Source organism: Labrus mixtus, chromosome 3, assembly GCF_963584025.1.
Source record: "Labrus mixtus chromosome 3, fLabMix1.1, whole genome shotgun sequence".
Classification (NCBI taxonomy): domain Eukaryota; kingdom Metazoa; phylum Chordata; class Actinopteri; order Labriformes; family Labridae; genus Labrus; species Labrus mixtus.
The window spans coordinates 16,298,940-16,326,351 of NC_083614.1; the positions used below are offsets into that span (position 1 = coordinate 16,298,940).

Consider the following 27,412-nt stretch of genomic DNA (forward strand, 5'->3'; position numbering starts at 1 on the left):
GATTTTAGTATTTATGGGCTAGGAAAAAGTTGCAAACAGACATGATTAGTTGTACTCATTTAATGTTCTCGCAATCTTTGTTAGACCACACAAACTCGTATCTTCCTCTCCTTATGTTTTGCTGCAAATTAATTAGGAAAAGTGGGCAATTAATTCAAGAAAACACACGTGGGGAATAAAAAGATGTCCTGCAAATACAGACATTTTTCACACAAAAAAATACACTCCATTTTTTTCTGCTGTGATTCCATTTAAAAAAAAACATTTTTTCTGTGTGTATTATCAGTGCGTCTTTCAGTTTAGCGTGCTTTATTTTTAGGTTTAAGGCAAATTAATTTTTCTTTGCAATTCATTAAGATCTTTTCAAACTTCACACCTATGTAATTCATTATTTTTTTTGCAAACACGCACCCAGAAGTTCACATTGAAATGTTTCAATAGGTAAGGGACTTCTATTCTCGCAGGTAAACTAAAGGCACACACGTAAACATACACACACCTGCTCAGTGCCATCTAATGAGCACGCTATCACCTGGACTCTCCTGCCTCAATTAGCCTCTGTCCCTCTTCACTGAGGAGCTTGCACGCACACACACAAACACACACACACACACAAACTCACACTCTCCCATTTATAGAATATACACAATACACTTGTGTCCCCGAGAGGACTTGGCTACTCTCTGCTCTCCTGCACAGTGCAGCACTCAGCTCTTTAACAGCTTTAAATCAACAGACCCAGCCCACACATGGCAACATCACATCACTATAAACTGCACCGGGGAAATCTATAGAATAACAAACAGATATCTGACGCTTTATTATATGTTTATGAAGAAAAAACTGACAAATCTTATAGCTGTCAGAAAGTCCTCACAGACTAGGGTGAATAATGCTGTATGCAGGCCAGGAATTGTGTGTGCGTGTGTGTGTGTGTGTGTGTGTGTGTGTGTCTGTGTGTGTGTGTGTGTGTGTGTGTTAGTGTGTGCAGAGTCATGTCAGAGGGAGTGTGTGAAGCAGGGACCGGGGTCTCATATCTCTCTCTGGATCTTATCTCGGTGTCCAGATACAGACAGGAGCTCTGCTGGTTTGTGAGGGCAGCCGAGAGGGCCGCCGCTTCAAGACAGAAACACTTTCTTATCCACAGACTCCTCACTGCACTGCACTCCACTGTGCTGCCCAACGGCCTATTTTTCTGCCTGACTATCAGTCTGCGTCTGTCCTTCTAAAGTCGGACGGACAGTTGAGCAAAATGATTACATTATGCATTATGCAGCGGTGTCAAATTTTTCATTCTCCTCCTCTGTCTTCTCTCCTGCTCTCAGATCCGATGGGAGAAGAACATCACACTCGGAGAACCACCAGGATTTCTACACTCATGGTGGTGGTATGTATATGCATTGATCCTCTTCTTGACACCACACACACACACACACACACACCCACATACATACGCACACGTGTTTTTCTACAGCTCACGTTCATACAGTAGAAGTACTCTTGATGGTTTGAAAGAATGTGCAGCGGTGGAGATGGAGAGTAATTGCATGAGAATGCTGAGTGCATGATCTCAGTGCTGTTCTCCTCGCATCCCTCTGATTGACAAGCGAGCTAACTCGCCGTACTCTGTTATTTAAGCTTGAACTGTTTCCTTTCGACCTCAGATCAAAGTGTATACTGTTCAATCGAAGATGAAATCAGACACATATCCACACAGAACAGGAAGTATTACACTGCTGTGGATTCTGTGAGTTTTGGGCGACAATTTTACCCCCTGTTTTTAAGCCTATGTGTTTATTTACACTTTTGGACATTTGCGTGATGAAAAGGAGGAAGAATCCGCATTTATCTTTGCAAGGTACACTTAGATGTACAGAGCACATCAAAAGAAAGTAATGTAAGTGATGTGGTTACTATAGGTGGAACAAGAAGTTTGAGATCATTTTTTCACCAACTACCAAAAGCTGAAGGAAAGAGAGGAAAAAGAATCACTGAGATCAAGCCTGCTTGAACCCCTGACTTTTGTATCAGATAACAGAGATAATCTAAGAAAGTACATCACACTGAATATAGTAGTAAGTTTATCATGTCTCACAACATCCACATCCACAATCCTTTGGGGATCTGTGTACACATTTGTGGATCAATCGACACAGAGCCGCATCAGTTTTGCACCAATAATATCTCCATACCTTAACCTTTATTTTTTTGAGCACTTATGTCCTTTACCTTGATGATGGTTAATCCTCATTTCTTTCTGAATCTTTAAACAAATCCATAAAATGTCTTAATGGTGACCAGAGGACAGTGTTTTCTATCTGACTGGAAGAACAGGGTCAGTGGGCTTCATGCCTGACACGTACACTGTTTCTCTCCATGTCTGAGTGAGAAGGATTGGGAACACCCATATGTAGGATTCCCCCTTTTTCCAGTTGTCATGCCAGGAGCTAAAAAAAAAAAATCCCTCTAGAAGAGAGGAGCAGACAGGCAGTAAGGAGGAAGCAGGGCAGCTGGAAAGGATGCAGACAAATAACCAAGCAGGCGAACAAGCAGGGAGGTTGAGAGGCTGAATCCTCCGCAAGGCAGCACGAGAGCCAAAGCAAGCCTGGATAAGAGGTTTGACAGGGATCGCTTTGTTTGTCATTCATGCTATCCTGCTCATCCCCAAAGACCCCCCGGCTGCCCTGTGTAATAAACCCAGACATGCAGCTTCATTCATTCATCCTCTCCCTGGCCCCAGTGTGTGTTGTAATTGTGCAGCCTGTTGACACGGTTCATAATGGTCCTTAAAGAGCCTGGCTTCTCTCAACCTGACAGCTCTCAATTGGACAGCTACCAGTAATACTGACAGAATGACATACACAAACATACAGAGCGGGTTAAGTTTGCCCTCGCCTCCGCCTGAGCCAATAAGAGGGCTCAAGGAGTGTGGAGGGAATAGAGAGAGCGCTTGTAGTGTGTGTTCTGACTGTATTGATATATTTTAGCTCTGTGTGGGAGATGACCTAGTGTGTGTTTGTAGTGTAGGATGATAATTCACTGAGCAGGGCAGGGCTCCGATGTAGTATGACCGAGCTGAGGGGCATCTGTCTGGGCCACTCAGCACGTGGACATGGAGACTCACTGGGGGTGGGGTCCAGAGGGGAGAGAAGGGGGGTGGGGGGGGGGGTGGAGTCCTGTGTCCACCAAGCAGACCCCCCTCCAACCTCCAGCCTCCCCCAAAACAAAAGCTCCAGATGGTAGGAAAGCCACCAACCTCCCTCGTCCCTCACTCTTCGCTCCCCCTCCCTCAACCTTTGTCTGGAGGCCTGTCCCTTTGTTTGCGGAAGAGAGACCCTGAACGGATTAACACTTTGCATTCCAGCCTCTTTTGTGTTAAACAGCCAAATCTAAGACGCCGACCCCTCTGCGATGGCAGCCCCGCCCCCGCTATCCTCCTCCTCCTCAGCACCTCGCTGGGGTTTTCTTCCCTCCTGTCTCCGCGGCTGCTTCCTGTACGATGGTGGTGGTGGTGGTTGTTGGTGTAGGGGGGCTTCCGAATGAACGAGGACTGTAAAACAGGGGGGAGGGGGTGACGTTGGGGGAGAAAGAGGGGAAGCTGGTTGTGGGGGTCACTCATCCACATCTGTTGTTATGGGTGAAAGGATAAAGAAAAAGCTCAGCAAAGGGCTGCAGGTGTTGATTGTGTCATTAGCTCCCTTTCTATTGGCTGCTGCTAGTTGTCTCCTCCTTATCCCAAAATCGATGGCTTTAACCAGTTTTCACTGGATGGCCTCCAATCCTCAATACAGACCCTCCTCCCCCCATCCTCGAGCCCCCAACACACACACGCCAACACACAAAACCTACACACACATTAAAACGTTAGCACAACTGCCCATTTCTGTTTGACGGCTTACACTGCAATTCTTGTACGAGAGGCGAGGGTCGAAGAGTATAGCAGACCTCTGTTCCAAAACTGCCTTTTATAAACCAACCGTTGACATGAGCCTCCTGGTTGCAGGTGTAAGCCAAATGGTCCATCACTGCCAGTTACATCTAAATTAAATCAACTAATAACAGAAAAACAGTCAATTCAGTTTGTAGCTGGCTTTAATTGGTAACCAATTTTGGAATCAATTGGCTATCGTCTGATGGCTTCCTGATGATATAACCACTGAGAAAAATGGCCAATATATAGATATATATATATATCTATATATCTATATATATATATTTTTTTTTTTTTTTGGGGAGTAGCTAGAGAAGGAATAAAGGTTATGCTTTGCCAATACTATGGTTTACCTGTGCTTGTCATTGTTTACAGTCTGACTAGCAACTTGAAAAAGGAAAATAGAGCTGAAGTTTAGAGACAACATCAAGACCAGATTATAAGATGCTTGTATTTGCACATGTGTGTTTATATTGTTTAATGTAAAGCTAAATCAATGTCCAATTAAAGCCTATGCATTGAGGGTTGTATTATCACAGTTTTAGCTCTCCACACAGATTTTCCTGCAAATAGCCGATGTACACAGAAAAGCGAGAGGGCAGTAATATGTTGACCACAAACAGACACAAGAACAGTTCTGACACTACATATCTCAGCCTCGACATCAGTGTCTGTATTTATAGTAAAACTCTGTTTAATGCGATGAATTGATAAATAAAATGTCTTCATTAAGTCAATGAATAAAAAAAAAAGCAAGAAGCCTTTATTTGGTGTAATGTCACAGTTAGCAGTGGGGGTTACCGTCTTGGACCAAATTGTAATATTGGGAGACTCTTCGTCATTGTCAGGGTGGGCTGCATGTGTGACTCCAAATGTCTGAATTTGTTCACCCTGAATTTATGCTGTCTTTTTTCCTGCCAGTCCTCGTGTTAAGTGTGCATATAATGTTGGGTTTTGCCGATGTGTGAAAGTAGCAGATAATAGTCAGGAACACGCCCCATGAGCTCGAGGCAGGGTGCTGACGTTGAGTAGAGTTTCTTTGCGTTTTACTCACCTTCGTTGTCTGTATTATGTTTCCTACTATTATGTTTGTGTTGTGCAAACATTTTAATTCGCGTCTTAGTGATATTAACCCAGAAAAGTTGCCCTAACTGATGTGACCTCTTGTCGCATGCTCTACCCAGGTAATCCCCACTCACTCCAAACGAATCAAGTATAGTATTTGAATTGTGAGAGTGTGTCTGATCATCTCCCGCTGTGAGGTACAAATGTGAAACACAAGTCAGGACCTAATTGTCAAGAAATTGTCAGCAGTTTTTGTGCGGAAGGGGCTTAGGAATAATGTGCTCATGCAGATAACTTACAAAAAAAAAAAGAAAAAGAACATCACCTGCAGAGGACTTCTTGAGAATCTTGAAATATGAAACTGTACCAACAAGTATTTCACTTGCAAAACTTCACAAAGAGTTTAGAAGATCTTAAGTTGCTGCATGGATAACTGTGAGAGATAAGACAACAGCAGTTGAAACTTAAAACGAATACTTCTGTTGGGATGAACCATGTTTACTTGCTGTGTAGTTGCAGACCATGAATGCAAGTATTCAATAGAGCACCTTACGTTCCTCTGTCCAGAAGTTCCGTCGAGCCTCCACCTTGTACCTAACTCCTGTGAATACCATGCCACACACATAGAACGGCACTTATTGCTCCTTCTTCCAAAGCCGTCAGTCTTCTTATGATGACAGTTGCTGTAATTATTAGCCATAGTCCAAAGGGAGTGTTCCTGATTTACATGGCACTGTGATGTGTTTGTTTCCTCCTGCTTGATGAATGCTTTGCTGCTACCAGGAGACTTGCTGCTTCTTGAGTCGGGGTAATAAAGACAACTGGAAAGGTTGTGTTTTCCCGCCCCCACTCTTAGATCGCAGCATTTTTTTTCCCATTAAGAAGATTGGGTCTGATAAGAAGAGGATACGGAACTGTGGTCTCTAGGAAACTTTATTTTGGGCCTTTTTTTGCTGCTTGTTCTGTCTCATAGCCTCCTTCACTCTCTATCTCAGTCTTAATTTCTATGATTATTTATTTCTCCTGACTCGCTAGCTGACTGGCTGAAGACACACGCACACGGGATTATCATGTAGACCTGCCACCAGCAGGCGTGTGTCTGACTTTCTGTGTCTTTGTTTACTCTCCTTATTATAATGGGAAAGCACATTGTATCCACCGTCTTTGTCCGACCACAGTTAATTGCAAATAATTATCGTGATGGCATTTAATTTTAGTAATTGTCTTCTTCTGGACGGCTGGACGCTAATCCCTTCCTCTTCTGTTCTAGATACAAAGTGTGTGTATGTGTGTGTTCTGACAATGCCATGCTCTTATTTTTAGTGCCTTGCTTCTCATTTGAATGAAAGAATGGAAAAAAAGGAGTTTGCATGACGCTAAACTGCAATTTAACTCTGCTCGGTGACTCTTCAAAGTAAATGTATTTTCTTCTGTAAGGAGTTGTGTGGCTCTACTCCCCATAATACAATAAGGAGCTTCCCATGATGAGCTGATTAGATTGAAATGATTAGATAATTGGATAGAACATTCACTATTACAAGGGGGTGCAGAGAACAAGATTTCTCGCAGATTGCTGCTGCTAATTAACCGCAAATGTTGACTTCTAAGATCATTTCTAAAGATTAGTGTTTCTGCAAAGGAAGCAACAACAACACTGACATTGGTTTTCTCTTAAAATGTGGAATTGTCAAATGGGAGTTAACAATGGTCCCATCGAGACTGTGCCTGGATTTAAACCCAGTGATACATGGATGGGAATAGACTTTTATAGACTTTAGCAGTGATGTTACATAAGCTGCTTGTCATAAATTCAAATCTAGAGTATTTGGTAATTAACCGGTTTTTTTTGTGCCCAATTGCTCCTTTTTACACCTTTCTTCCCATTTCTATGTTGAAATTATTCCTCCTTTGTAGTGAACCTAATATAATATCAGACCAATCAAAGTTGCTTTTATACCTTTAGTCTCGTCCACCAGCGATCTCGCTTCGGATTATGCAGAGACATCCAGAATATGATTTCCCTGACATGAACAGTTCAGCTGTTCAAATGTATTTCAGACCTCACAGGCGGTAAGATTTTAAGATCACCTTTTCCCCCAGCTCTTGAGTCTAGACCAGTTTGATTCTTTTCTGTGGCAAACTGTAACCCGCGTCTCGTTTCATTTCCCTGAGAGGTGATTGGATTTGCGATGGTCGCGCCTTTTCACGTGGCTGGTGTCTGACAGAGCAGCAATCTCTTTAACACCAAGTGATAGATATGATAATGCACACTGGCTTTATTGTCGAGTGACAGAAGGGCCGCGCAACACACACAGGACATGTGTGTGTCACCGACGTCTTTGCATAGCTCCTCTCTGTTCCTTCAGCTGCCGTGTCGTTGAGAGGGGTCCCTGTGCTGGCAGTGTAGATCAGAAATCAGCAAGATTTTGTTGTAATAATAAACAAAAGTGATTCTCTGACAGTTGTAGCTGCTCTTAACATCAGCACAGAGAATGCGTGTTTCACTGTATTTGCCTTCATTAAAATGTTGCCGTCCATTTCCTCTCATAATTTCAGCTGCTTCTTTTTTTATTCTCTGTCCATGAAATCTATATCTTGAAGAAGGAGAGGTCTTTCAAGTAGTCTGGCTTAGCAGGTACTTAATTTCAGTGCAGTAATTAAGGGGTCCATTTGGAGAGGGACCTGGTGGCCCCTGCTGCCCTGGAGGAGTCGGATTGGTCTAATTAACTAATATGAGCACGGCTGATTGGGCAGTAAGTAACATAATCACGGCTGATTGGTCAATAATGTGCAGGTCGCCAGGGCAGGCTGAGAGCAACATTTTTCTAAGCAAAAAACATTAAATGTTTCTGTCTCCTCTGAAGCGAGGCAGCAAGTGGATATACCGTACGCCTGTTTTATGAGTCCTACATGAAATGAAACTTAATATAGTGGAGTATTAGAAAGCTTTGTTGACCAGAACAAGCGATTTAAATACCTCCATTTCTGCTCTGAGATTTTTTGTTTTAACCAGACGACACAGTTAATCGTCTTCTAAGTATTAAGCTGTCATTACTTTCCAGGTCTTGCTAACATGTTTTTATTGTGAAGTTCGAACTTCTATAAAAAAAAATTTAGCAACTGACAAGTAGTAAAACAAACAAAAAGACAACAAAACAGGCAGGAAACAACAACAGACATTGATAAAAGAAAACAAAAATGAGTTACAATCATTTGGTGAGCACCATTCATGCATGACAACCACAAACACACCATATGTGCTCTGCACTCATTTCTACATGTACTTGATCAGATGTTTCCAACTGTATACAATTACTTTGTGGAGTAGATTAGATTAGATTTGGTAAAAAGAGCACATTACTGAATTTTATTGTAATGAAAGGCACATCCCATTGCATCTGTCTGATATTAAACACATCTATTAAAATACAACTCGTTCATTTAGTCGTTGAAGTTGATTTGTTGTCCACTCATGTCACATTCACTTAGATCAGTCTACATAAACTTATCATTATTAGGTAATTGCCACCATATCCTCATTATAAACAAACAAACCAGGGACATAATGTGTTCCTGTCTCTCACAGTGAAGTGTCTGACTGCTGCTGCTCTCTTGTCTCGTGTGCACAGTGTATTCTGGGATCTGTACTGCGCCGCCCCGGACCGGAGGGAGACATGTGAACATTCCAGCGAGGCCAAGGCTTTCCATGACTATGTAAGTGAACTTCACCAGCACACTGGTTGTGTGCATAAATATACACACATTCACTGGTTGGACACACACACTGACTCACACATGGTTTTAAGCACATGAGAGCGTGCGCAGAGTGCGTATCAGAGTGAAGAGGCAGTTCTGTGTGTGATAATGCTGCTGGTTCTTGTTTTGACATGTCTGGTCTGCTGGGGATGGGACAGACTTGGAGGCAGACGTCTGAAATAGCGTTGGTTTAAAAATACAGCACCTTTGAACACATTTTTATGAGAAAGCCTTTAGACTCCCAGCTTGTAATTTTGAAAGTCTTATCGTTGTTCTGCTTCCGTTCACATGATCAGCCTTGATTAGATATCAGTTTTCCCTCTTGTGAACGACTCTGCAGCTCATTCGCCGGCCGCACTTCCTCAAACGCTGACCTCTGACCCTTGAGGACTTATACAAAGTGTGGGCCAGAGGTAAAAGGTCATGTGGCTGCCTGGCTATTTATTGGTCCACTCAAGGCTTCACAAAAAGGTCAAAGCACATAAAGCAGCTGGCTGATCACACGGAGCACATTAATGTGCACATTGCCAAACAATACATGCACACATAGAGGACATGTTAAGAGCTGGAAAGACTCTGCTCGATGTGGCTGCAGGGGCCGGACTAGGTGATGAAAGGTCAGTGTCCGTGGTCCCCCTGACCCTGCTCGTCTTGTGGAGAGAAAGAGCATTCGATCCGTAACCTATGGAACACATGCACACACGAACAATTGAAGAGGCTGTTGAGTGGATTGTGGGTCTTTGTCGGTCCAGCTCGAATTAATGCTAATGACGAGTTTGACGTGATCGTTGCCCTTTAACCTCTTATTTTCTGTCAGTTTTGGTCTTGAAAATGTAAATGTTTCATATAACCATGAATGTCTCACACTGTAACAGATATTTGAACTGTGTGTCCTGAGATGTATTTTAACGTCAGGATTACAAAGGTGTTGTGTGGTCCAGGGTTGCACGATACATCATCTAACCACAGAGCACAAAAATCCCATTGGACGGGTGATGTCAATCATGTGACCTAGAACATGTCATGCCGCCACCTTTTATGCTTGATGCAAAAGAAAACCTTGTCAGTTTCTTGTTTTTCCTGAGCAGTCCACATGAAAAGTCTGTCATCTCTACATTAAAAGTCTAATATCACTTAAGTACAGCCCCTCACTTGAACACACAGATGTCTGACCACTGTGCACATCTGTCTGTCTCCTGCTTGTAGATGTACACATGCATGTGACGCTGCTGAGTCACAGTAACGCCGACATGATGCTGAAGGCAGAAGCTCAAGGCAGCTGTTTAGTGAGAGTTTTCCTGCTATTAGTTGCACCTCATCCCAGTGCTGCTTTGCGTTGTGGGCAACTTCCCACTGTTAACGGAGGGAATGCACCTCAGAGGGTTTCGTTTCAGAGGCTACACCTGCAGCAAAAGTACAATGAGATGTTGTATGAGTCACAGGCAGGACAAGATTGTGTGCTTTTGTTAAATAAGAAGTTACACGGATAAAAAGTAACTTGTAACATTCTTAGAAAGGTTTGAAGATAATAATAAATATATATATATATATATATATGTATATATATATATATATATATATATATATATATATAAATAGACAATTGCAGGTCAAACTTTTCAAAAAAGTCTATAAAGTAAAGTGTTGTTCCACTTGTTGTCTCGCTACTTCTCCATGTGTGTGTGTCAGATCTGCTGTCAGAATGCTGGACCCAGAGAAGGTTTGGAAGAGAGGGGCATCTGTTAATGAATTATGGACTTGATTGAAATTTAAAAATGTATTTAACCAACTGCAGTTATCTGCTACCATTTCCTGGTATTTCTTTTCATATCACAATGTATGGCAGAATGAAAACAAAAATATCCCACTGTACATTATGATTCCACCTGTGCAGAAATGAAACCTGAAATGGATTAGCTGTGCTGCTATTCTTACCATGTGCTCTTCATTCAGGCTGTTTTAGCCGTTAGCCAGTCATCCATTCAGCTGAACTCTCTTATGAGGTTTGACAGCAAAAGTGTGAGCACTTGTCAGCCGAACAGATTACATTTGTTGTGCATGTACTGTGCATGTCTGCATGTGTGTGTGTGTGTGTGTGTGGGCATGAGTTGATTTGTGTGCCTCCATCTCCATCTGTGTGTGTGTGTGTGTGTGCATGTGTTGGACCACCATAAGATTAATTACATGGTTAATTAAACTGAGTAGTTAATTAAATCTGACAACTGTGTCTAATTAATCTAAATGCAATATAATTTCCTACACCTTTCTCCAGAGGTAGGCCAGCTGGATACCTGCATGTCAGCTCTTTAACGACTGCTGTTTGACAGGCCTGGACAATATACGACTGAACCTCACATTCTGCTGCTGTAAAACCGCACATTTTAAAGGTGTGTGTGTTTTTGTCTTTGACTGCATAAATTAGTCAGCTGAAGGACAGGGTCATTAATGCTGCTGCTTTTGACCTTAGAGGGGATGAAAAAAATAGGGAATTGATCTTTTGGAGTAAATGGTGCTCTATGAGGTCTGATGAGCTTTGTTTTTAACAGGCTTAATATGACTTTGTTCTAGTTCAAGGATATAGACTGTTATTTGATCTTTGACCTGGCCCAGGTTCAGGAGGTCAGCGAGTCAAAACTGTCTGAGTGGGAGAACTGATTTGACATAGATGTTTTGTTAAAACTGATGCTTTGTAACATTTTCTTCGAAAGAAATATTCAAATCCAGGACTCTTTTTTTCTTTGGTACCGTCTCATGATTCTCTCAAATGTTTTAGACCTCTTGAGGATCTTTTTTTTTTGCATATTTCCTCACATTTCCTTTGGCTCATATATTCAATACCAAATTTGGGGATCTTTACTTCATTTTAAGGTAAAGTTATACGTCTTTGATGTTGTTTAGCTGCACAGCATGAGTTGGTAATAATTGACCCAGGGGGGCGCTACTTTTTAGTCAAACTGTTTCTTAATAAAGGAATGATACTTTTTTTTAAATATAGTTTATTTTTTGTCCTCTTTGACTTGCTGGTGTGTTGAATATAAATGCTGGACCTACAGTCTACAGTGAGGCATGACAATGAAGCATGCACAGAGGGTGTGGCAGAGGTTCTGACAGCTCCAAAATGCAAGAGGAGGTGTGTTTTTGCTCAAGTATATGTATGTGTCCGTTGCTGTTTGTGTGTGTTTTTGTGGGTTAGTGTGACAGGAGAGGGAGAGAGAATGTCAGGGTCGCTGCGTGTGAATCCCTCGGGTGTTCAGGGGTCTGTGCGTCTCTGATTAACTCCAGCTCCTCGGTCCCCGCAGACCCACGGCCCTGATCGAGTCTCTATCACGGCCCCTGCTGATAACAGCTCCCTCATCCCCCCCCCCCCCCCCCCCCCCCCCCCCCCTCGGTCCCCCTGGATCACAGAGGGAAAAACAACACGATTCCCTGGAGTAACATAATCTCCAAAAGTGTGAAAGTGAAAGATGACCGCACAATAAATTGTTTTTTTGTTTAATTATTTTATAGTTTACAGCATAGACGGTGAATAAACTTGGGCAAAGCCCGAGTGATGTCACCCATTGGTTACGTAAGGGGGCCTTTGAAGCCAGTTGATGGTTGTCGCCATGCTGGAAATCCTGTCTCAAAGCTGGAGGTGAGATGGGTCTAAAGCCTCCTGACAAACAGCTACAGGTCAGCCACGCCCCTTAATATGAATAACTCTTATCAAAATCAACACGGGTGGCTAACACAAAAAAACACACAAACACACAAAAAACACCCCTGTGTGTGCCGATAAAGACATGAGCTATTCAGAGCAATTACCATTTTTTTAACCAGACAGTTATCTTCTGCAGTAAAAGTGGCATTTTTTAATGTGGCTTCTGTAGCCAGCCTCAAGTGGACCCTCGATGAACTACAACATCAGAGGTTTCCGCTTGATTTATCATCTCTGGTAGTGTGTTGTCGTGCTTACCAAAGAGAAAATGTAAGTGCTTGGCTGTAAAATTTATGTTTTGAAATAAAGTTTGGTTATTTGTTTGCCAGAACTAATCCGGTTGCTAGGCAACATTGAGATGGAGTACAGTCTTAGTTACAGATTTGGTTTGGCTTGGCTCAGTTTGGCTCAATTTGGCCCCTCTTTGAAGGCACCTCTTACTCAGCATTGTCCTACTGGCCTTCATTGTGAGCACTGATGTAGACTTGGTGGATTCTCCAGTTTGGGGGAAGATAATGGAATATAATGTGCTAATCCTCAGATCTGGGGACTGGTTGACAGCTAATCCAGGGGAATGCTGGGATAGGAGCCCTGGCTGCACTCCCAGAACTGGAGGCCTCTCGCTGGTTGGCTTCACCCCTGGATGGTGCATCTGCAACCGTAGCCACTCGAACTCTCACACAAACACACCCGGGCATGCTTTGTGGGTATCACACACCCACACTGGAATGCAAATGAATGCACACACACTCAAAGAGAGCAGGATGACAGTGTATGATACAGAGATGGAACAGCCTGAAGTCTTGTACCTCTGTAATGTCGTTTAAGTGGTTTCTCTTGTTGTCTTAATTGTGGGAGTTTTGTTTCTGTCCTTCCTCTTCACATTGTCTTTTAATCACGTTTATTCCCTAAAAGAGATCGACGTGTCTTATTATCCTTTTTTTCTGCTGGAATTTGGATGTTCCACAAAAGAGCACTTTGTTGAGGAAACGTGTTTGATTATAAGAACATGGCACGTCTTTAGTAACTCAGTATGAATGATGAAAGGACGGGAGCTTTGTAATGAAGAAAGCCTACATATTGACGAGCACACACACACACACACACACACACACACACACACACACACACACACACACACACACACACACACACACACACACACACACATCCTCACATAAAAGTAGGCAGAAGAACAAGTGTCTGTTTTCTCCCTCTCAGATACACACTTTAGTAGTCACAGACAAACAGTCTTTCAGGAAATGATACACCCGGCCTTGTTCTCACAGACATTTTGCTTTGCCCCAGCCAGGGGTCGTGACCCCAAACATCTGTGATTCATGCCAATCCGGGTTCATCGCCTGCGGAGTGTCACAGCTTTAGTGCCACAAGTGCGTCATTCACATCGCAGCGCTTCACCGACTCCGCTGGGCTCTCGGCTTATTGATGAGAACTGTCAGGACGATGGTGGAGATGGAGGAGGCAAAGATGTGCATCAAAATATTTTCTGTTACACGTCACAGCTTGTCAAAAAATAGATCGTAATAGGAGAATACGTCTGTGAATTTGATCTGAGTGTGAAAAGAAAAGTTGAAAAGTGAACTAAACCAATTTCGTTCTTTAAGTACACTACGAGGGACATTTGTACGATGACACTGCAGCCAGCTTGTTTAATGGTCTCTTTTTTATAATGTTATTGACACATTTTAACCCTTTTTTCTGATATTTTAATGACCAAAATGGATGAAAAATTAGGACTGCACCTTTAAAACTTAAGCATTATTAATTCATCTCCAAAATTTAAGAAATCTGTCCGTAACAGAATCAGTTCTATTAAACAGGTATGTTTACACAAACAAGGAATTGGGCTCCAGGTGCTGTATATGTACAAGCATTAAAATATCAACCTTCATATACAAGCCCACAAAAGAAAATATTGCTAGGGTTATAAAGTTTTCATTTTAATATAAGAAAATGTCAAAAAGAAATGTTGATTGTTGTTTAGTCTTTTTGCTTGATTTACATCAAAATCAATGATCGAAACTGTTGTGTTTAGTTTCCTGTCAGTATACCTTCAATACCTTCAAACAAATATATATTTCAGCTCTAAATCAATACATTTAAAAAAATTTAAAAGAAATGTTGGTTGAAGCCCTGATCTGGTCCCAGCATGAATTGCACACAAAGTAGATTGACAGAGCTGCAGTGTTGGCTGTTGCCCGGGAATCCTGTGAGAGGGTTAAACATTTGTTCAGCGGGACCACAGTAACAGGTGGCACAAGGGGAGGAGCCAAGCTCCGTAAACAACGGCTGACGGCCGAGCCTTTGTCTGGATTGTGAGTGTGATTCTGTGTGTTCTCCATCCCCATAACTCCCCTCTTGTTCCAGTATCAGGTGCACACTCACACACTCACGCTTCAGACACACCTCAGCTTAAGCCCTGTCCTCCCAATCATAGCTGTCTTTGTTGGTGCCCTTTTTTTTTTTTTTTACCCATTCTGGACCTGTTCTCTTTTCTCTCCTCAGGTCGCTTTCAGCGTCAACCCCCCCCCCCCCCCCCCTCCACCTCCCCCTACTCTCTCTTTCCTTTCCTCTCTGCTCCATGCACTCTTTCTTATTCCTCCCCCTCTCCTTTGCCTCCCTCCCTCCCCCTCTCTCAGAGGAGATTGATTGGGTAATCTGGCGAGGTGCCAGTAGTGCCCGCTTTCTTACTCGGGGGAAGGAGAGAGGAGCGGGGGCGACATGACGACATGCAGGAATAATAATAACATCCATGATACAGGCAGAGTGGGTATGGATGGAGGGATGAGGAGGAGAAAAACAAGGGCTACTTCATTTGATTCTTCTGGTCATTTTCAGTATAAATATTATAAATATAGCCTACACATGCCACTGCATTTGTGTCTCCATTTCTCTATCAGCATTTCTATATCTTCACCCCCCCCACCTCCTCCGTTAGCGCCTGTGTCGTCTTTTAATATCAAACAGTGCGTGGAGTGCAGGCTGCAGGCAGACGGGTGCTGAGCGAGAGGACGCCGTCTTTGTGTGCTGTTGTTTACCTTTGTTACCGTCTAAATGAAAAAGGCCAGTTGGCTCCTCTGTCTGTGTATACCTTTTCCCCCGATCTGAGGGAAGGAACAAAGCCTGAAAGTGCTGCCCTCAAGCTGTGTGTGTGTTCGGCTGGAGGTCTGAAAGTGACAGAAGCGAAGAAGATCAAATATTGTTTATGATTCCCCTTCCTTGCAGGTTCATTGTGGGCAAGCTTTAAAATGTGCCAAGGTGTAGCATTTGATCTCGACTCAAGCAAGGAGCTCCTGGATCTGTGTTTGACAGAGACAGACATGAAGACAGACATATGGAGACGACATACCGAGGACAGAGACAGAGAGCGGAGAGAGAGAAGGAGAGAGTAGGAGGAAGGGAGGAAGATGTGTCAGCCTGCGGGAAGAAAGGTGTCTGAAGTCACTGGGGACTCTTTGAAGTCTGCATTTTTCACAGTTTTATCTGAGTTTTGGTGCTAAGGAAAGCATTGCATCTTGCTAGCCAGAGCAGCATAAATTTCATGAATCCACCTGAGCAAAGGCCCCCCCCCCCGCTCACACACACATGTAGATTTCCAGCTCAGTCCTGTTTAATTTCCCTAACCCAGTTACCCTTGAATGCCCTCTTAGTTGCAGCATCATCATCCATAAAATTTAATGCTTGAAATGAATACTACGTTCTTGGAAATAGTGGAAACTCCTCGGGGGGGCATTTGTTTATCTCTCCCAGTGAAACTCTCGGCTGAATGCTGCCAATTCCTGTTTTATTGTAGACATTTTCGGGAATTAAATTATGGTTCAATAATTAAAAAAACAACATTCATCACTTGTTTGCTTCTACTGTAAACGGTTTACTGAAGAGATTTGTCGTTAGCAATTTGTTCAGGGAGAGTTGAAAGGAAGGGGGCGACCTTTTGTACAGGAGGGTGTTTGTGTCGATGATGTTTTCTCTGCCAAGCCTGCATCTCCTGCACTGTGCTTTGACTCGTACACACGCACATAGGCCACTCTTGAAAAATAGATTTTTTTGTATTTTATTTTTAGAGCCGGACCGATTAATCGGCCAGCCGATAATATCGTCCAATATTGACTTATCGAGTAACTACTGGTTTCGGCTAATTTTATTGCGGATATGCGCCGATATTACTAGATTTTCTTTCACCGGTCAGATAGCATTTCATTAAAATGTCATTGACTTACACTAGCAGATCTCTTTCTGCCTATTACCAGGGGAGTATGCTATAAGAATTAATAAAAGCATTATCACTATCCAGAGTGTGAAGCGGGGATGATAGTACATGCATGGTTACTTTCCAGTTGAATGACCATCTTGTGTTTGTTATTCTGTATTTTTTTTCCCAGAGTGTTTGATAACTGCATGTGAGGGATCAACATCGAACATCGATCAAAGAAAGATATCAGCCAATATATTGAGGTTTTTTTCTCCCCAATATTGATATCTATATCGGCCCCAAAAATCACACATCAGTCGGGCCTATTTTTAATCTCAACAAGTTTTTTCCCTGGTTAAAAGAAGGTTGAATCAAATAAAAAAAAGAGCTCCCTGTTCTCTCTTCCCAGTGCAGATCTTGGAGCAACATTCCATTGCTGCCGTTCCTCATTATACCTTAAACACTGATGATGGTTACAAGAATTGTCAGGAAGGTCCCAGGGAGTGAAACTTATCTTTAAACTCACACTCCTCTTGGTTCACTTTGGGAGTTGAGACACCATATTCTTTTTTGTTTTACGCCAAGTCCCTGAATTCAATTTACTCATACTGGAGCTGCTGTATTGAATGTAATACGAGAAAGGTTTGATTTTAAGGGAGGGCTTGATTGCATCCTGTTGCACATGTGCATGAACTGTCCGCTGAAGAAGGAAGTGTTTGGCAGAGTGTGCAAGTGGAATACAGGAAGAACGGGGACATCATGTGGAGGTGCAGTAAGAACTTTTAAGGCAGTGAGACGAAGGATTTAACAGGATTTACAATATTACAAGATTTTCACCCGTTATGGAGGCAGGAAAAGAGACTCTGTACTTGATGCATGCTTGTTTTTGCAACCGTCGTAGTAACAGTACCATTTTCATAAGATTGCACAGGTTTTTAATAGGAACTTAAAATGCAAATGCAGTAGCTTTAAATTGCTTACTTAATTAATAAGAAACTTCACATCAGTCAGTCAGTCTGTGCTGCTTTCCTGCACCACACTCTATAGTTGGAGTTTCTTTCTTTTATCGCTGTTTAACTTTTTTTTCATAAAAGTCACTCACTCCTTTTCCTTTTCTTCCTCATGTCTTTGTCCACTCGTTCAATCTTTTTCCATCTCACACAGTCAGACACACTTTGTCCTGCCCTCTTTTCTTTGCCTCTGCCTCTCTGTGTGGCAGCGGGCAGGCTTGTTTCTGGCAATCGTTGCAGCCTGGCACAGTGTGTCCCTGGCAGCGTGTGTGTGTCTCTGAGTGTGTGTGTGTGTGTGTGTGTGTGTGTGTGTGTGTGTGTGTGTGTGTGTGTGTGTGTGTGTGTGTGTGTGTGTGTGTGTGTGTGTGTGTGTGTGTGTGTGTGTGTGTATGTCTGCTGTCTGCCAGTCCACCAGTCTCAAGTACCAGCTGGGCACCCAAACTCACAACCAAAATAAACTGGCTGCACTATCAATGAGCCCATGAGGTGCAGCGCGTGTGCAGGAGTGTGTTTAAGCTTGTGTTTGTGTGTACATGCATATGTACTTGTGTCAGCGTGAGTGTGTGTGTGTGTGTGTGTGTGTGTGTGTGTGTGTGTCAATCGGACACCCTGCTTATTAAGTCTCATTGAACCGAGTGGTGAAACAAACACAGTCCTTCCTCAGATGAATGCCTGAGATGTTTCGCCCGTCTCAACTTTGCATTACACTGAGGCCCTCCTTGCAAGGATTAAAGACTAAAACAATTACAAAGCCTTATTTGCAATTCAAATTCTCCTAAATGTAGACTTAATCCCCATTTTCCAAAGGCAGCAACACTGAGAGGCAGAATAAATGTGTGAGAGAGCCTCTGTCTGGGTTTCTGTTGCTAAAATAACACTTATAAGTTATAGTAGGGGGGATAATGAATGTGCTTTGAGCTGGTTCAGTTATATCAGGAGAACCGCTTGTTTCCGTTAAAAGTCTTTGTCATGACGGGATACACACAGAATCAGCAGTGGAGACATTGATTTTTGTGCAGGAAGATGTACGTCGATTCTCTGTAATATTTGCATTCAGTTTTATTTGCATGCGTGTATTTTGAATATTCACACGTGTGCATTAAGGCGTGCACTTGTCCTAATGGAAGGGTCCGCAGTGAGCTAGTTTACTGCTGCCCAGGGTATATTTACAGACAGCGACTTTAATGTGGTGTAATGATTATTTTTATTCCAGGTACTTCGACAGCCCGTTCGCTGTGAGTAGAATGACTCCCCATTGGCCCGCTGATTACCTTTGAGGCTGCCACCACACCTGGCTCCTTCAAATCTCCTCCTTCTCCACCAATACAACTTCAGAACCAGCTCGTTTTATTGCTGCTCCTTCATCTGTTCGTCCCTCTCTCCCCTTTTCTCTTCCGGTTTATTCTTTCACACATCGTCTAAACTCAACACTACTCTATAAATAAGGTAATTGGGTGGCAATGTCACCACAAAAAGCACTTGTGAAACATTTTTAAAACTACAAAAAGGAATTGACAAATTCAATTTTTAATCTGCATTATGATGTTTGCAGAAAATAAGGAGCATGAAAAAGATTAAGATGCAAATGTTAATAGGGACAACCAACTGTCCACTCTGAAGTACTTCCTGTCTTCCTCTTCTCTTATGAGTGTCTTGAGTCCACATCTTCTTTATTTTATTTTCTTTCGTGAGAACATCTTCCTTCCCGCTGTACATTTTCACAATCTTTCTTGTTTGTACAACACTCTTCTGTATACCTTTTCTCTTAAAGACAGCGTACAAGTGGAAAGATTGATTTTTTATGAATAATAAAGAGAAGTGGGCCAAATGAGCTCGGCCATTTATAGTCACATTCTGAGAGCGCTGTGTGATGACAGCCTTGTTATAATTGTTCTGAAGTAATGACTTTAAGTCCAGCAAGAGTTTCCGACGTATTTTGGTTAATGATCTTTGTTCAACTGAGAAAAGGGCAGCAGTTTAGTTGCACATCATCCATAACAATTGAGACCAGATTGCCGTTCCTAGCTTATGATCACTCAAACATAAATCGAGCTGTAGGATTTTTACATTACCCAGATGAGTCTCTCGCCAGATTTAGCTTTGGAACCCTGGGGCTAACCTTACTGTAATCCCTCCATTCATCGCCCACGAGTCCACAGATCCTGTTCAAGTCCAAAGTGGCCAATGGCATCAAGTGAGGAATCTGTCCATCAGTAAAGTCAGTCAGTCATAGACACTTAAAGTACAGCAGCGTGAGGACATTAGAGGGAAAACATAAAATGTTTAATCCAATTACAATCTAGTTTCAACAAATCAGTGAATGAAGTTATTGTGTTTTGTACTTCTATCAGTGTTGCATTGACTGCAGAAGCATCCAGAGGAACTTCATGGACTTTTACCCACACCCAAATGCAACCTCAGGTCATTTAACAGTGCACACAAGCAACCCGAGGGATGACTTTGAGACTGTACTACTTGCTGATTAAATCAGTATGTCAGGAAAATGACACAAATGAAGCAGGCGAGGCACTGAGTCTGGTTCTTCTTGAGGTTTCTATTTTACCTCATCCAAGAGTACAGTCAGCACCTGCTGCACAAGTTAATAGACATGAAATAACTTTTGTTGTGATTTGGCACATTTCAAATAAAAAATGATAAATTGATTGATCGATTGACACGAGTTATAAAGCTGCCAACATTATCTCAGTTTAAAGTCAAAGAAATAAATAGTTTTTCAGCATGTTGACACAGTGACATTGCTGAGGATTGACTTTGATTTGACATATTATCAAACAATTAACTGCTAGCTCAACAAATGATTACTAACCCAGTAACCCTACATTGAACCCTATACCCATATTGAATATTAAATTGTTACAGCACTGTAATCATTTTGCATTCCATTATCATTATCACACTGCATTATCCAGATGTTTGTATACTGGTTACTAAGAGCTTATCTGTTGCTTCTTTCATAAAAACAATAGAGTTAAAAATAGAAGTGCACTATATATTGATAAACTTTTGTATGTGCCTGTGTGTGTGCAATCCTTCTTTCTCTGAGTGAGCGACACTGACCTAGCTGACCTAAAGGTCATCCCCGGGTCATAGGCTGCCCCTCTTCAAGGTTAATTCATCGGCGAGAGACAGAAAATTAAATAAAATCCACTTTGTGTCCTTAGTCACAAGTGATAAGTGTGAACTTCAACCTCAGCTCTGCTGTCAGGATGAAAGCCTTCAGATCAGTTATTTATATCTCACATGATTAAGTTCACTGAATAAATAGGGCAGCACATCTGTTTGGTTATTTAGTGACTGTTTGGACATATTAAGGCCTCAGTGTTCATGTATCTAGAGAAAAGGAAATCAGAGGGACTAGAAGTTACGTTGTAGGTGTGGACATGTTTTCATACTACATGTATTGTTTCTCTTTTATGTCCTCTGTGTGCTGCCTGATCTGTCTTTACTTTGTCAGATATTTTCTTTAAAAAGTGACATTTGGAATAGAGGGATCCTCAGCACTGCGCTGCTCTCTGAAAAGGTCAGCTTTCACTGAATGAGAGTGTTCGACTGGCCGACGCTCTGAGAGAGAAAAGAGAGAGAGCAGTTTCTACTTCAGGGTGAGAGAAGCTCCGTTTGGTTGGATATACTGTAGATTCCTGTGTGTTGACTTGGTTTGGCTGATCTGAGGCTCTTCCTCTCTGCTGCTCTCTTCTGTTCTGGACTGTTCTGCTGGATGCTGTAATCTCCTCAGTGCATGGCCAGATTACTGTCTGCTCCATATTGTCTGGTGGCGGGCTGCAGAACGGAGAGACGGCAGGAGGAGGGGAGAGAGGGATGGGATGGAGTCGGCTCTTATTTGCAACTACATGAGGAAGATTACCTTTTTTATTAATGTATCCATCTGGACGTTTGCTATATTTGGTTGTTTGTCCAGTCTGTTTGTTTGTGTATAAAATTTATGAGATTTCAATCAAGAGATTAAAGACTTGTTATTTCTCAAGGGTTGTAAACCAAATGATTAAATATAAGTCTGATTAAATAGTATTAAAGTATCTGTAGCATTCCCTTTGTGACAGATACTTAAAATTCCCTGTACTATTTATCAAAAGCACCATTTTTTATTGAAGTATTTTCAAAAAAGTAAAAATAAAGAAATTTCAGGATCCATTGTGGCCCCCTCCCCGCCACCCCCATCCCTCCACGCGTCTTCCTCTCCATCTCTTTCTGTCTCCTGTGCACTCTGCGCAGAAATGATTTCCATTCCTGCTGAATTAATGAGGTTCTGCTGAACTGAGAAAAGGCAAAGGGAGTGTGTACACACAAACACGCACACACACACACACACACACACACACACACACACACACACACACACACATACATACAGAGGAAATCATGGAGACACTATACACAGTCTCCAGCACAGATTCTCTACTTCAGCCATATTTTAGTCTGTATTCACACTCACTCGTGCACACAGTGAGTCACTGAAGCTTGGCCACTTTATACGTTTCATGGCACAAACAGTGTTTTATTGTAAAGTAAATATGAGAAAAAAAATCACAAAGTTACAGAGTTGGACAGCGACCAAATTTAAGCTGAAACTGGTGCAACTTGTATATTTTCAAGAGTTGTTTTCATGTTGTACACAGCACACACACACACACACACACACACACACACACACACACACACACACACACACACACACACACACACACATGAACACAACATGTAAACACAAGAGCATGCAGCCTCATGACTCAGGCCCCAGAGCTGCACCCAGTCACCATAGTAACACAGTATGGTGTGTATTAAACACTACGGTGGTTTGGGACTTTTGGAGACTTAAACACCCAAAACCCAATTCCATTCACACACACACATTTACACTCACATAAAATCACAGAGTGGGTTTTCTCCTTGCTGTCATCCCACGACATCTCCATTTCTGTCTGGATTGATTTTAATATTTACAATGATGAGCTGCTATTGGCTCCTGATTTAGGTTAGGGGCGTGGTCAGGGGTGACCTTGGTTGACCCCATAGGGCCACTCCAAAATCCTATAAACTATGATCTTTGAAGGACACATCTTGCTTAGTTCTTTAAATCATTACTTTGGACAGGCATCTTTTGAGTTAAAAAAGAACCAAGCTAAGAATATTTATGTTGCAAAACTGTTGAGATACTTTTTAAATTAAAAAATATACAAAGGAACATAACATCTGTGTGATACTCTAATGTTAGAAGTTACATTAGAAAATGATTAATGGCAACATTAAAGGTAAATAAGCTTTATTCATAAGTCAGTGCCCCAGTTGGGCCCCCCAGTCAAAAGGTCTCAATCTGCCCCTGATCTCAAAAACACTCTAAGGTTTTCAAACCAAGCAGACACAAAACCCTTCCTCTCATACCCCAGGCCTGATAAGCTGACGGATGGCTTACGCCTGGTTCGTGCATTGTAAACACAGACAGTACGAGAACATGTGAAGGAGCATGCAGTCAAAAGGATGTAATTGCGGTGCAAGCGGCTGTTGTTACATGCCGGCTTGTGTGCCACTTGAAAGCTCCATCAGGGATCAGCTGAACAAAGAGAAGCCGTATGTAATGGCTGATTCTGCTGAGGTGCAAACTTGTACTAGTTTTGACTTAATTGCGACTAATGTGAAGAGTTTTTATGGTGAACACGGAGGTTCACAAAGGACACATGGACACACGAGAAGCCTGAAACAAGAGACTAATCTTTCTTTCTTTCTTTCATTCCACCTTCTTTTGTCTTTCATCCATTAAAATCACATGATCGTCAACATACAGGTGCACACACACAAAAATGCACTCTCTCGCTCCTAACTCTCTGCTGTTTCAGTGTTTTTTTCCCTGTTTATCACCACTGAAGCAAAGGAACGGATTCCAATTTCATGTGTTTTCATTCCTCTTCTCTATTTGCATACTCCTTCATGCCCCTGTCTCTATTTTGATCTCAGGCAACCAGTCAGCAGTCAATAATCTGTTAAATAGCATTGATCGCCACCATTTAGTTTCCTGGCCAGCTACTTAGGTTGTAAAGCTGATCAATGGCTTTGAATGGGAACCACCTAGATAGCGGATTGACTGCTGGAACGTGCGCTGCAATCATATCATTTGTCTTCATTTGCTGTTCAATTATTTGTCGTAATGGTTGCTGTCAAAGACAGCCCCACGCTGGCCCACAATGGCACACTGAGCCCTAAAACTGAAGAGAGCACGCTGCGCCGGCGTGCCGACTCGCTTTGCTCACCTTGACTCAATCCCCCATCACCACCACCAGCACCCCCTTTACTCACTCTCGTGCTGCTGGGAGGAAAGACATTATATAGTAAACAGCATGAACCATATCACATGTCTAAATGAGTACAGGCGTGTGTTCCTGTGTGTGTGTGTTGAAGGGGTGCAGACCTTATAAGCGGGTGTAAGACTTGTGAGTGCATGCAGATGGTGCTCATGCCTGGATGTGTCGATGAAGTCTGACCCAGACTGGACTTCCTCTGCCCAAGAGCCCTTTCCTGAAATCATCAATCACTTGTAGTAGGGCAACGACGTGGCTGTGAGTGTCCACGTGTGTGCACATTTATGTGCTTGTGTGACTTCACAACTTCTATGGTCATTTTCAGTTAGTTTGGATTCAAGATTGCAACTTTTCTTTAAATAACTTATAAATACAGGATTGCTGGAGATACCTAAAGGGTCGAAATAGTGTTAATGTCTTATAATAAATGTTAAGAACCCCCCCATCCCCTGTCCAAAAACCTCCCCAAATATTCAAATATAAACCTCATTTTAACATTATTTTGATCAAAAACTGTTTTGTTTTAACTACTGAATATTTTCTTTTTTAATTTTGGGAGATTTAGGCATTTGTTCAGGTGTTACTGTTCAGTATGTTTCAGCAAATAAAACAAAAACGTTTCCAGAGCTGTGACAGTGCAGGAAAACACTTTATTTTCAGTAAACAGCGGTTATCATTATTTCTCTGCCAATAACCCAATAATGTATGGAAACATTTAGAAAGTCTGATGAAAACTTTAAATGTCTGTCTTTCACCCCCTCCCCTGTCTTCCTCTCCTTCCATCTCCCCTGGTTTTATTGGGGCAGGGGGCCTGCTTGTTTGAAGTGGCCTGCTTGCTCAAATATATCATAGCCTGCTCCTCACAGGATATCCTCCCTCTTCCTGCCTCACCCTCTCTTTCTCTCTTGTTCTCTCCCTCTATCGTCACCCCTCTCGCTCAGCTAGGCTTGTGGAGGAGGGGAATACCTGTTAACTCTGTTTCTTTTCCACACTTTAACAGTCTTACCATATATCCAACACACACACACACACACACACACACACACACACACACACACACACACACACACACACACACACACACACACACACACTTAATTTGGACCTGAAGGGTTTCGGATTTACTCAATGAAAACATATAGTCTGATGAGTCCTTTGCAGGCAAAATAATATTATTATTTTCATCAAAAGTTTTAGAAATTGATAGTGATTAAAAAAAAGAAAGGTGCCGTTCCAGTTCATTCAAACTGTGGTGCAGGTTGGACTTTGTCTTGATGTTTATACACAGTTTGGGACTTGTGTCTGCAATTACATGCAATCAGACTATAACTGGAGGGTAGTAATACTCTCAACTGCTTATTGAAACTGTGGCTCACACAAATGGACTTGTTTATCTTATTTCCATTAGATTCATAATTGCAGTTTAACTTCATTAACATAGATGAGTTGCTCATCAAGCGGCTCATGCTAACTGTAGGGAGGAAAAAAGCAACCATCACAGCCTTTAGTTATTAGATGAGAAAACTTTTTTTGGGTAAGTGTGTTTTGGACTTAATGTGTTTTAACTATTAGTCATAGGAATTTTATGATAATGATAATTCATCTGAGTGAAATAGTCTCTTCATTTTATTCTTCCATACAATAACATGGCTGCTCCCTACAACATCAGTTGTAGGGAGCAGCTTACTTAGAATTTTAACAATGCACGCTTGTAAATTGCAGTTTCACAGTTTTGGGTACGAGCTTCCATGCAAAGGATGTCTCTCTGAATTGGCTCTGTTTGTGTGTGCCTCCCCACCGAGTTAATATCCCATCACCATGCACTAAAGTTGATGAAACTGACAACAATACACACATATGAAGAAACACAGTCGTCTTTCAAATCAGCGGTGTGGGGATGTTTCGGTTTCAGCGTTTAGTATAACGAGAGAAGGAAGAGAAAGCGGTAAACAAAAACAAAAAAGACTGTCTGTGCAAACAGTGTTTACGCATACCACCTACTCAAATGGAAACACGGAGTTTGGCTAAAAGTTTACAACAACAGACTACAGCAGGCTGTAACGTTAGCAGGCTGCACGCAGCCACCAGCTGATGATGCGGATGGGGTGAGAGTGAACGGAGAAGCAGAGTTTGAAGCAAGGTTACTAAACACAACACTTTATGACCTGTTGAAAAATATACAAAAATATATTTTAGAATACTGAAATGTCTTCTTATTTGTACATTTTTACATGGCATTACTTAAACACTGCATTCTTGTCACTAATACACCAAACTTACTGACACAGTTTTTTATTTTTGGTTAAAAGTAAAATGAAGAAGTGGTTGTTGCCTTATTGTTAATACACTTGATAGTTGTATTTTTCCTTTAACCCCCTTACTGTTCCTGTAAAATTTGCCTAAAAATCCAAAAAATTTATAAAAAACACCCAATTAGAACTGAACTGAAAACCGTGACCAAAAAACCGAGGTACCGAGGACCGTGGACCGTGGACTGACTGTATTGTTGCATCGCTACTTGGAACCAAAGAGAAGTCATATTAAAGAGTACGTTTTCTTAGCTTTTGAAAACAGTGGGGCTTTAAACTGCTGCTCACCAAATATTAACATAATTAAATATTATGGTGGAGACAAAAACCAAGCAAAAAATATATGGAAAAGGTGAAAAGAGTGGACAACGTTAATTCTCAATATCCTAATGCTAGCATGGCGTGACTCAAACCTGTTGAGGTTTTAAAATCACAAAGAATTTTGCTAGAGAGCAGAAAACTATATGTTTATATGTATGCATGAGTTACCCATGCTAGCACACAACTTGCATGCTCTATTACAAAATTATAAACAACCAAACAAGCGGTTGATAACTTTGACCTTTCAACAGGAGCTTACTTCATCATGTGGCTCATTCATTCACTCATTTGACTCCATGTTTGATCTCTAAGATCTGAACAAAACTTGTGCTAAAGGCACATTTTACCACAGACCTCATTCATTATTAAATTAGTCTGCCTAAACTTATCCAGATCAGAAGATGAGGCATTCTCTGCTCATTGGCCATGAGGGGCCATGTGTCATTTCCTACAAATTTTTATACAAAACACATTTCATCATTACATGAAAATGAGGGCGTACTTCTACATAGTTTCCTGTTTGGTTCATTATGTTTGCCACCGAAGCTCTGCCCCTAGGATTACCCCACTGTCCTTCATCATTCCCTTTAGGAACATGCTTTATTTGACTCTTATTCGTCCCTGATATCTTTCCTTTATGAGATTCATTATTCACTTCCTCCTTTTCATACTCCTTTCATTCATCCCTGCATTGCCCCTCTCTCTCTCTCTCTCTCTCTCTTTCTACAGCTTTCTCTCCTTTTTTCTGAACTCCTTGTTTTTCTCCCTTCATGCCCTTGTT

General features: G+C 41.9%; 1 protein-coding gene and 1 long non-coding RNA gene across 3 annotated transcripts in view; both read left to right on the plus strand.

Moving 5' to 3' along the window:
• ssbp4 (single stranded DNA binding protein 4) overlaps positions 1 to 27,412 on the plus strand; it is an 81,175-nt gene that overhangs the window by 12,218 nt on the left and 41,545 nt on the right. For both annotated transcript variants that reach the window (XM_061033304.1, XM_061033305.1), the window contains exons 3-4: positions 1,326 to 1,387; positions 8,626 to 8,710. In XM_061033304.1, coding sequence (XP_060889287.1) covers positions 1,326 to 1,387; positions 8,626 to 8,710 — 147 coding nt within the window. The remainder of the gene's footprint in view (positions 1 to 1,325; positions 1,388 to 8,625; positions 8,711 to 27,412) is intronic.
• On the plus strand, positions 16,890 to 22,408 carry LOC132961340 (uncharacterized). Its single transcript, XR_009667710.1, has 2 exons — positions 16,890 to 17,056; positions 17,143 to 22,408. It is a non-coding gene; the product is annotated as an uncharacterized LOC132961340 (long non-coding RNA).